The sequence below is a fragment of the Engraulis encrasicolus genome, chromosome 6, assembly GCF_034702125.1.
Source record: "Engraulis encrasicolus isolate BLACKSEA-1 chromosome 6, IST_EnEncr_1.0, whole genome shotgun sequence".
NCBI lineage: Eukaryota > Metazoa > Chordata > Actinopteri > Clupeiformes > Engraulidae > Engraulis > Engraulis encrasicolus.
Genome location: NC_085862.1, coordinates 30,926,240 through 30,938,569, shown reverse-complemented (window position 1 = coordinate 30,938,569; position 12,330 = coordinate 30,926,240). Strand labels below are relative to the sequence as shown.

General features: G+C 44.7%; 1 protein-coding gene across 1 annotated transcript; it reads left to right on the top strand.

Annotated features, from left to right (window-relative positions):
• The first annotated feature begins 257 nt into the window (after window positions 1-257).
• On the top strand, window positions 258-2,826 carry pdcb (phosducin b). Its single transcript, XM_063202051.1, has 3 exons — window positions 258-288; window positions 1,609-1,754; window positions 2,308-2,826. Exons 1-3 carry the CDS (start codon window positions 258-260, stop codon window positions 2,824-2,826), a joined length of 696 nt encoding a protein of 231 aa, XP_063058121.1.
• The last annotated feature ends 9,504 nt before the right edge of the window (window positions 2,827-12,330 follow it).

Genomic DNA, 12,330 nt, shown 5'->3' with positions numbered 1-12,330 from the left:
GCTCTTCCGTCTTGTTGGTGCGTCTCTGAAATAATCTAGTAGTAGAAAATGGATAGCACTCAATTTTTCTTCTTTCTTGTTGTCTGCAATGTTAAAATAAAAAGAAAACAACAAGAAAGAAGAAAAATTGAGTGCGATCCATTTCCTACTACTAGTATTCTATTATTACTCAGCATATCTTGACGTTAACGTTTGACTCCTATCCTCCTAATTCTCACATTCATGCCTCCTCAGGTAGAAGAAGATCCAGAGACAACATGGCAGACGACGAACAGGTTACACAAACAGGTGAGCGGAAATTTGCCCCAAGTTCAACGGTGTTGTCAATTCATCAAAGTGAAGTGTTTGGTGGTTGCTATTTACACTGGCACAGCCAGATTAGATGCAGCAGGAAGGAAACATGGTGCAGTTGCTGCATCATGCATTATTTTCTCATTACTTACTGTACTTCTATCAACAACTGTAAGAGCAGCGACAGCATGCAGCTTTGAAGCACCACCACCACCACCTTGATTTGTGTATGTGTATCCAGGCAACACACAATGAATGGAAAAAAAGAGAGAACAACAGTCACTCCGCTCAATTCCATTTCGCTATGACAGCCATGAAGTGAAAGACACTGGAGCTTCAAAACAATATTGTCTGCCAAAAAGCAAATAGGACATCCTGACAATACAAGTACCACAAAAAATGGCTATCACATGCTTGTTTGATGCAGATTAACTTCAAATCCCCATCTCAAGTGAATAAGATTGGCACCCTGACTGCACGTGGTTGGCAGACAGTTGACACATGATTGGCACTCAACACGATGTGGTGCTTAACAAAATAATACAATGCTTATTACAATGACAGCTCAAAGACGGCACATGATCGGCACAGGATTGGCAACGTGGCACGACTGGCAAGGCTGTCTGGCAGGGGACTAGTTGTAACAGGAAAGGGACAACAACAGTTTGGCTTAATCCACTGATTGGATCGCCAATGTAATGCATTTACCCAAAATAGAGAATTCGGTGCATCAACTAATGCTATTGCAACCTTGGTAGTGCAGTAAAAGTACAGTAGGCCTAAAAACAGTAAAAGCCTCTATACGATCAGTGCAGAGCCAGGTAATATGTTTGTGCATTTAAAACTCTGAAAAAAACATCAGAGTCTAATGCACGCCTAGCTGGTGTTGAAATAAATTGTCCACACTATTAGGCAAATGGCGAGATCATCTCAAAAGCATTAGCACATGTCCGCCTGTGGCAGTGTTCGTGACAACACGCAGAGCTGATTATTTCATAGAGCTATCAGACAGGGAGTGAGTGTATATGTGTGTGTGTGTGTGTGTGTGAGTGTGAGTGTGTGTGTGTGTGTGTGTGTGCGTGCGTGTGTGTGTGTGTGAGTGTGTGTGTGTGTGTGTGTGTGTGTGTGTGTGTGTGTGTGTGTGTGTGTGTGTGTGTGTGTGTGTGTGTGTGTGTGTGTGTGTGTGTGTGTGTGTGTGCGCGCACGTGTGTGTGTGTGTGCGCGCACGTGTGTATTGTCTGTCTGGGATCTGGCATCTGTTTGGCGTGTGTGTGCGCGCCCGTGCGTGATGTTGTGTGCATTTCTGCGTATGTCCAGGGCCCAAGGGGGTGATTAATGACTGGAGGAGGTTTAAGCTGGAGAGCATGGACGTGGAGAACCTGCCCCAGAAGAAGAAGGAGCTGCTCCGGCAGATGAGCTCGCCAAACAAACCCAACGACGGCCGGGGAGGACTCAACCGCAAGGTTGGGACAAACGTAAACACACACGCGCACACACACACACACATTCACTCAAACACACACACACACACACATACACACACACACACACACACACACACACACACACACACACACAGACAAACACACACACGTGTGCGCACACACACACGCGCGCGTGCACACACACACACACACACACACACACACACACACACACACACACACACACACACACACACACACACACACACACACACACACACACACACACACACACACACACACACTCGGATACTCTAGGAGTGCCCCTTTTTCTCATTCTTTGATCTCTGCATCTGATCTCTATTATGGATTTATAAAAGTGTATTATGCACGTGTTTTGGAAAAAAATCCTTGCTTTTTTCTTTCAATTCTCACAATGTTTTCTATCAATAGCACTTGATAGTACAACAGTTTTTTTCAATTCTCATGATGATAATAAGAACTATTGGTGGTAACTCATGATCTTAACTAATAATAACTATCAATAAAATGTTCTCATTGTTTTCACTTTTCTCCCTCACCACCTCTGCAGATGAGCGTGCAGGAGTACGAGCTGATCAAGGAGGACATGGCGGACGAGCAGTGCCTGAAGCGCTACCGCAAGAACTGCATGCAGGAGATGCACGAGCGGCTGAGCTTCGGGCCGCGCTTCGAGGGCGTGCACGAGCTGGCGGACGGCGAGGCCTTCCTGGAGGTCATCGAGAAGGAGCACCGCAACACGGTGGTGGTGGTGCACATCTGGAAGGCCGGCGTGGCCGGCTGTGACATGCTCAACGGCTGTCTGGACTGCCTGAGCCTGGAGTACCCCACCGTCAAGTTCTGCCGCATCAGCGTGGAGGCCTCGGGCGCCGGCGAGAAGTTCTCGGACGAGGTGCTGCCGGCGCTGCTGGTCTACAAGGCCGGCGAGCTGCTGGGCAACTTCCTGGCCATCACGCAGAACTTCAACGCCGAGTTCTTCGCCACCGACGTGGAGGCCTTCCTCAACGAGTACGGACTGCTGCCCGAGAAGGACGCCGCCATGATGGACACGGAGGACGCCGACGTGGAGTAGAGGGAGCGATGGGAGGGATAGGAGGGATGGAGGGAGAGAAAGAGAAGAAAGGGGGGACAGAGGAGAGGGGAGGGGGGGATGTGGGGTTATCAGAGGGGGAGAGAGGGGGAGGAGAGATAAGATAGGAAGGGGACTGTAGTGATGGAAGGAGATACAGAAAGGAAAGAATGTGTGAGATGTTGAGAGGAAAGAGAGAGAGAGTGTGGGTGGGATAGACAGAGGGAGGGTGAGGCATGGAGTGATGGAGAGATGAGAATGACAAAGAAAGAGGGAAGGAGGGAGAGGCAGAGATGGAGGGAGGCAATGAAAGGAAAGAGAGAGAAGGGAAATGTGACAAGGGAAAGGAATAGAGGCAAAGGTGGAGATGTATTGAAAAGAAAAATAAGGGGAAGGAGGGAGGGAAGGAAGGAAGAATAGAAAGAAAGAAGAAAAGAAAATGGAAAAGGGCCGTTGGATGAGAACAAAGCGTAAGGAATGTATCCATGTATCATGGACTACTTTGGTGAAAGAGAAGGCAAAATCACCATCATCAATCGTCCCCACTATAAATATCAGCCCTTATTTTTGCACTATCATCTACCAGACCTAGCCCTGCGTGGCTCAGGTGATTGGTAATGGTGACGAAATTTACTTGTATTGGTCTTGTCTTATTAAATGTAGTTAAAGGAATCATCTCCAACGCCCATTCTGGGTTAATTATTGGTAAAAAATATATATATTTAATGTGAATTGAAAGTTGAATCATAGTGCATTTTATTGTTTTTTTGTTTTAATTTGTACATGATTGACCACATTGTTCTTTATCTGAAGATCAGAGAATGAAAAAATATAAAAGAAATAAAAATGTACAAATACAATATGGTACATTATTGATGCCCCGTCCTGTATATAGATGACACTGTTACCTTATAACATTGATACAATTTGAGCTAATTTACCCTCTATTTAAAAAAAACGCATAAAATGGTACAAAAACTCTCACACTCTTCCACAAGTGAGTTCAACAAATGTAAAATAAAGTGTACAGCCTCTTTTGAACTGTGCTTAGCCATTAGATACACAACGATGTGTTACAATACTTGAATAAAGTTGCATGTTACTATTGTTAAGATTATTGCAGTCTTTGCAATTAGTGCCATTAAATAAGATTTTATATCAGTTTTACATCAGATATCAGTTATATCAATTGATTAATCCTGTGTATGTGAACACTAAAAGCTATTATTCACCCCTCTTCCCCTTTAGCAGTCCATTCGTGTGTGTGTGTGTGTGTGTGTGTGTGTGTGTGTGTGTGTGTGTGTGTGTGTGTGTGTGTGTGTGTGTGTGTGTGTGTGTGTGTGTGTGTGTGTGTGTGTGACTGCCTGTCTGTCTGTCTTATGCGTGTGTGTGTGTGTGTGTGTGTGTGTGTGTGTGTGTGTGTGTGTGTGTGTGTGTGTGTGTGTGTGTGTGTGTGTGTGTGTGTGTGTGTGTGTGTGTGTGTGCTTGTGTTGTGTGTGTATGTGTGTTTGTGTTACGTGCGGATGTCTTGGTGCGGGCATGGAAAAGCTACTTCACATGTATATACAGCACTCTGCAACCCGAACACATTTGCACCCAGCGAACCCATTATTCAGAAAGTCCAATGACCTCACATGCAAGAAATTCACAGCGTAACCCTGGCAACGGTGCTGGGAAGTGGCTATTAAACGTCTGTGACTGGCTTTCCTCCATCTTGAGACTATTGTTTGGATTGGACGTGCTACAAACAGCTGACTCCTTACACCACAGCAACTCTCGACTTTCTGTCTGTCTGTCTGTCTGCGTCACACACTTCTGATTCTCTCGCCTGTTTTTAATACTAGGGGGAAAGTGACTAATAAAACCATGACCCATGGCTAAAGTGCGGGACTGCTTTCTTCACAGTCAGTAGCTGAATGCTTTTGTCTTAGAACGTAATGCAAGCCCACAAACTGTGTATCAGAAATCAAGTGACACATTGCATGCATGGGAGAATTGTCAATGTTCCATATAATGGACTGACAATCTGGTCAGAAGAAGGGTAGTATTTAGTGGCACGTTGACCCTTCCTTTATTTCACTGAACCTTCTCCATCTCTCTCTCTCTCTCTCTCTCTCTCTCTCTCTCTCTCTCTCTCTCTCTCTCTCTCTCTCTCTCTCTCTCTCTCTCTCTTTCTCCATCTTCACCTTCTGCAGACATGCACACCTGAACACAAACAGACACACACGCACGAACGCACACACACACACACGCTTACCCAAGTGCACGAAACCACACGAAAAGTTCACAAGTTCGTGGCTTACATAAAAGAGGAACTTGCAGCGGTAGATTGCGCTGTGCTGTGAGAGCGTGGTCCAAGTCATTAAGCAGTAATTGGAGGTGTCAGGAATTACATTCATCAGCCTCCCCTTCTGTCTACTGCAATGAACTGCAGGTGAACCGCATGCGGTTAGGCCAGCGTAGTCCTGGGAGCAGCGCCTGGGAATTTATCTCTCTCTCTCTCTCTCTCTCTCTCTCTCTCTCTCTCTCTCTCTCTCTCTCTCTCTCTCTCTCTCTCTCTCTCTCTCCACTTCTGTGTACTGTAAGTGAGTGTCTCCTTTTTTCCTGTGATGTGCTTGAGAGAATCTCTCTTTATCTCTCTTGCTCTCTTTCTCTCTCTCTCTTTTTCTCTGCCTGTTTGTGTGTACAGTAGGTGCGTGCCTCTCTTTCTGTCAGCGGTTCCCCCGGGATATCTCATTCCTTCTCTCTCCCTCTCTCTTTCTCTTCATCTCTATGTACAGTAGAAATGCATGTTTGTCTTTCTCACCCACATCCACTGATTTACAATGATCATTTTCCTATTCTGTTTGTGTGTCACCGACAGTTAGCCACACGGGGAAATCATTTTCTTAAAATGAATTGAATTGCAAGCTTAAAACAATAAACACACCGAGAAATACATGGGAGAGGAAAACCAAAGGTGTTGGGGAAGTATGGTGTTGTGAAATAACAACAAAAGTATGGTGTTGCGAGTACACCCGCTGTTTACCAACAACAACAACAACACAGAAAATTCTTGAGAAAAATTCACATGCATTCATATCCACGCGTGCGCTGGCGTACACGCACACACACGTACACACACACACACACACACACACACACACACACACACACACACACACACACACACACACACACACACACACACACACACACACACACACACACACACACACACACACACACACAGAGAGAGACACAGAGACACACACACACACACACACACACACACACACACACACACACACACACACACACACACACACACTTTTATTTAATTTTCCTCACCCCAGTTCTGTCCAAAAGCCATAAAACATAAGCTTTAAAGATCCTGTTGACATGTCAATAAAGGAGTGTTAAAATGGATGCTGTAAATTCTCTTCTTTTGCCGATGACAGTGTATAATTATGTGTAATAAGCTGTTGTGTGGTGGAAGCTATCTTGCCATATCAGGCATCCACAGGGAAAGCTCCGGAGAACCGCATGACACTAAATGATACACTAGGATGAAAAAAAAAAAAAAAAAAAACGCTTCCAGCGATAGAGCAGCTGAAAGAATAGGCAGGAGTTTACCAAATCTGCAAAATGGACACTCTGGCAATAAGTATACAAGGAAGCCAATATTTCTCTGATGAGTGGTATAGTGTAGAGTAATTGTGCACACTGTGCACATACATAATGCACTCTGATTGCTTTGTGCTGCCTAGTACCCTTTACATTTTAAGAAAATTAGAACTAATGAGATAGTTTTGGTAATACAAACTCCTCTGAAGTAAATCTGACAGCTTTGACACACTGACACAGTGAACTCAAGCAGGTGCAACCCAAACATCAACACCAGCACGGCACAAGCCCTGCACCATGATGCACCACAGTGCGCAGCAGATATTAACCATGTACAGTAGAATACAGCGCAACACACACTAAGGTGGGGTGTGGTGTGTGTGTGTGTCGGGAGAGAAGTCACACAAACACAGCGGCTTATCAAACACTTCTCACGCTAACCTGCCCGGTGCTACCTGTGGCCTTCCGTGAGATGCATGCGTGTGCCTAGGGCTTAGCTGCAGATAGTATGTCTGGTTGGCTAAGAAGCCCAATCACACAAACACACGCACCTGTGTACACACACACACACACACACACACACGCACCCACACACTCACACACACCCACACGAACACGCGCACGCGCACACACACACACACACACACACACACACACACACACACACACACACACACACACACACACACACACACACACACACACACACACACACATCGTTTCGTCCTAGGGGCTATATCTAAGACATGCCTTCACTGGCCCAAACATTTGCTCATATACAAAAATCTTTCTCCCCTCCCACACACACACGTGCACACGCATACACACACAGACATGCGCGCACAACACACACACACACACACACACACACACACACACACACACACACACACACACACACACACACACACTCTAAGAGAATTTCCCTGCAAAATAACGGCAGTTACTGGCAATTATATTTACCTGTAATTCTACTGTTATTTCACACCAAAAATCAAATACAGCTCATTGCTGTTTAATGTATCACAGTATATAACATTTTTTCAGCAGCAATTGAACTGTTAAATAACAGTACTCTACAGAAAAATAACAGTACCTTTCAGTTAAAAAGTTGAATTGTACTGTGTGATGACAGGCAAATACTGGGTCATAGTTGTATTCATGAATATGGCCATGGCAACTTCCCACCCCACCCATCATTCTCCATAATTGTGGTACCCTGGCCATGTTACCACCCCACCCTCCCATCGTTCACCATGACTGGAGTGCCTTGAGCATGATACTATGGCGCAATGCTGTATTGAGAAAATGGTTTGCGGTGGTCCTTTGAAAGTGTGGGCATGAATAAAATTTCAGAGTACGCAGTGCTATGTTACAATAATAGTTTGCGAGGTGGGCTTTTTACTGTATCTCTTGATGAGCCAATGATAAATATAGCATTGGTCAGTCTTTAAAAAATTATTTTGCACCAAGTAGCACAGCAAACAAGCAGCACTACAAGCTAGCTCTCAAAGCAATACCTAATTTGCAGCAGGCACATTATATGCAACAATGCCACAAATGATGCCACATACAGCAAGCTTTCACAAAGAGGAAAGTGTGCAAGCATGTAAGCAAGCTTGTAGGCAAGCTTGTAGGCAAACAAGTGCTATGCTGTGCCATGCAGGCCAGCCAGTAGGCAGGCAAGCAACTGAAGTGTTGATAGTCCAGATTTATATACAGGTGCAAGAGTACCATGTGACCAGAGTCATCAGGCCCTTGGCAGGTGACGCCCGTAATTGAATAATGGCATAACAGCCCTACTCAGGTGAGGCCAGGCACTGATTAGCAGATTGGTTTAGATGGGGCTGCTTGTTGCAAGAGTGTTACAAGTTCTTAAAATGTTTAAGCCATTCACACTTTCATCACTATCAAAATGCATGTGCTACACACACTTTGCTGCATTTCCTTAGAAATTGTTTCATCATGCTTGATAGTATCAGATAATCTTTAACCAGTCAGAATGACTTCAGTTCTTCAGGAGGTATTGAAGTTTGATGGTGATCACGGACAAGTGGAGAATGAATGGGTTTCAATGGTGCTGCCTAAAATAACTTGTTATTTTCTAGAGATGCACCGGATCCGGTTCCGGTTCCGGATCCGTCAGGATAATAGAGTTTTTCACAGGGTCCGGGTCCGGCAGGATCTTAAGCAGTGGATCCGGTATCCGGCATGTTACCTAAAAATCAGGGTCTGGTGCATGTCTAGCCTAGGCTTTTCAGTCTTTCACAACCCCAATCACTGCATGGAGTGAAATCCCTTTGGAAGCGGCTATTGCAGGCAGTGTGGCAATAAGCCAATGCGTCTAAAAAATAGTTTGCGCCAACGTAATAAAAAGGGCCCACGTGTGCGAGTAGACTATATGTTTCGACCCTTTTGTAGGATCCGGTATTCGGTTCCGGATCCGGCAGGATCTTATTCAGTGGATCTGGTATCCGGCAGGATCCTAAAAATCAGGATCCGGTGCATCTCTAGTTTTTTCCACAACGGCGAATACTGCTATTGTGCAGTACTTACTGTTTATGCTCAATATGTGACTCAAAGTAATATTTTCACAGTAGTTGTCTGTTTTTTCGAAAAACAGTAGAATGCTGTTGCAGAATTGCCGTAAATAAACAGCTATTTGTTACAGTGCACACACACACACACACACACACACACACACACACACACACACACACACACACACACACACACACACACACACACACACACAGACACACACCATTTTCCTTTCAGTACCATATCAATAAAAATAATGTGTCTTTTCCATAAAGATGTGACAATAAATACAGCAATGAATGTCTTTAAATACAGTAGAGGACTCATGCTGTAACGTTGTCTGCAGCAGGTTTCCGAATATTTCCCAAACCAGCATGCCGGCCTGCCAATGTCCTCTAGTACATTGCTCTGTGTCCTGTGGTGAATAAACTCGCTGTTTTTGTCACTTACTGTATTCCCTCCCGATTTATGTGGCAGAGACATTTCTGGAAGGCCAATGGATGTCACCGTCAACCGCCTCTCTACACAAAGGGCCATTGGTGTCGTAGACATTATTCTAGAGAAACTGGGGGGGGGGGGAGATTTGCACAGTTTTTAAAACCCTCATACTGTCTTAAAAATGTAATGTAATATTATTACAAAATGTTAATATTCATTTAATAATGTGATAAAATGCAAATATAATGAAAAATGTAATCACAAAAATAGACAATTGTGCTTAATCACATCTGAGAATCTTCATCAAGCATGAATAAAGCTTTTCCAGCTCTTGCCAATCACTTGTCTAAATTTGTTTCTACAAACTAATATTCAAACCTTGTAACAATAATAGTAAAACCTGACTTACTTTAAAAGTAAGATGATAGTAATTAGGTTACACCTTATTCAGCGTCAGACCTTTCGTGTTAAGATATAAAGTGGAATTAAATGAACTAAACAATGCCATGTGGCATGGTTTCCTGTTTTTGTCTCAAAGAGAAGACACTGATGATGACTGTTGGAGCGTGTTCCATTCTCCACTGTGCACTGTGTACTGTGATACAGTGCACTTTCCACCCTCAACTTAACGGCAAATTTTGAGGGTGAAGTGTAGGTCCAATTTACGTTCTGTCTGATACAATTCACGGAATGTCATCGGAGTTTACCAACCGCCAATATACAATTCATCACAGAAGACACTGTTCCTTATGTTGACATTTTTTAAAATTACCCCTTTCTCTTATACACATGGCTATTGTCTTTGGAATCAAAACTATGCTGTCATCACAGAGCTTCGGCAGTTTGACCGATCTGACACTCACTCAACGACGTAACAAACATGGCGGCCGTTGAGTGCGAAAAGTGTACATAACTCCACACTTCAAAAAATGGCCGGTTTGAGGGCGTTTTCCGGGTAGTTTACAGTACACTTCGCCGCCGCGATTACAAATGGAACCGCCCTGCGTATACCCAAACACAGTGCAGGAAGGGCGGAAAGTACGAACATTCGAACAGGCTCCAGGTCCTGCATGGTCTCATCAGCTGCAGATGAAGTAAGAGGGCCACCCAGACACACACACATTCACACGCACACATGCGCACACACGCACACATGTGCACAAACACACACAAATTCTCACGCATCCAGGGACATTGACATACAGCATACTCACACGTGCACAATGTGCAAGCACACCGCCACACACACACACACACACTCATGCACGCACGCACACACGCACGCACATGTGGGCACAGACCACAAACTACTTTGTAGGTTGAGACACACTGTATGAATCATCAAAGTTGACCATTCACAAAAAGTGCAAAAGGTCACAGTAGAAAAAAGTCATGTGAGTGGATCTCGTTAAAACAATCCCACCTCTTACTGTACATCCGTGTGGCCACCCACGTTATCACACACGCACAAATACACGCACACGCACACGCACACACACACACACACACACACACACACACACACACACACACACGCCGTGAGAGGCCTTTCTCTAAGCATCCTTATTGAGGTTTGTCACGCAAGGGCAAAATGACTGAGCTCTATTTGTGTTTCCATGGTGTGTGTGGTAAAACACAGACAGTGTCTGATTCACTAATAGAAACACTCACACGTGCATGTGACAAGTACACTGTATCCATCTAGATGCACACATACGCACACAAACATACGCACGCACACATACACATACACTATTATATATCATCCTCAGTCTCCACAAAGAATAATAAAAAGAGTTTTTCAGGCATTTTCACATATCATTTTAAAATAACGGGTTATAAATTAGTCCAATCGTATCATATACACAGTATGTTGTATCTGTGTGTGTGTGTCTCTGTGTGTGTGTGTGTGTGTGTGTGTGTGTGTGTGTGTGTGTGTGTGTGTGTGTGTGTGTGTGTGTGTGTGTGTGTGTGTGTGTGTGTGTATGATAAAGTGGGCAGCCACACGGATGGAAGAGGTGGAATTGTTTTAACGAGATCCTTACAGCTCAGAGCCATAACCCATAGGCTTTGCAGCACTCTTCATTCCTACTCACGTTACATTAATATCATTCCTTTGGACTTAATCATACCCTTGAGCCACCCACGCACACACACAATTGCATGCCACTACCAGCTCTCCTCACCTCTGTCTTTGAGATAGGTGTAGCCATTCAGATGCACGTGCAGCTCAACACCTACAAAGTCACAAGGCCATTGCAATGTACGACCTCAGACAGCCTAGCAACTTCGAACAATCACAATACAGCATCACGCAGCTGTTTCTTATAGTTTACATAGAGTCCGTTTCATCAAACATTACCTAATGAGTAACAGATGCAGACGGCTGTTTCTGCTACAGCTCCACATGTGCAGATTCAGAAGCTATAGGAACGGCATGTTCAAGCCAACGGCAGTCAGTGCAGTCAAGAGACACCAAGCCGACCCAACTCCTATACTGGATGGGTGTGAGGGCATTTCTGTGGTGCCATAGCGCCCCCAAGTGCATGTATTTATTATCTGGTCCAAGGGGTTGGGCCTGGAATTGCAATGACCCGGGTAGAAGGAGAGCCTGTCTGTCTGCTTGTTTGTGTGTTTTGTGCGACAGGTATGTGAAAGTCGTCTGCAGGGGGCATCACATACACAATATCAACTGCATCTAGTGTTTCTCAATAGCCTCCCAGTCAGGGGGCATTGGTGAAACGTAGGGGGGCGTTGAGAAGGATACAAATGAGAGAGGGCAGTGCATTATCATTTGGGGGCACTAGTTAATTTTATTTTTCAATACTAAGAGGGGTGGGGGTGGCATGGCTTATGACGAGGTCAAGGGGGCATTGGGCGGCTTATGATGAGGTCCAGGGGGCGTTTATTGTAAAAAGGTTG

Excerpts from the sequence above, each read along its gene's own strand:
- pdcb (XM_063202051.1), top strand. The coding sequence starts at position 258 with ATGGCAGACGACGAACAGGTTACACAAACAG. Across the intron at positions 289-1,608 it reads CGAACAGGTTACACAAACAG|GGCCCAAGGGGGTGATTAAT; the intron begins GTGAGCGGAAAT and ends GCGTATGTCCAG. Across the intron at positions 1,755-2,307 it reads GGGGAGGACTCAACCGCAAG|ATGAGCGTGCAGGAGTACGA; the intron begins GTTGGGACAAAC and ends CCACCTCTGCAG.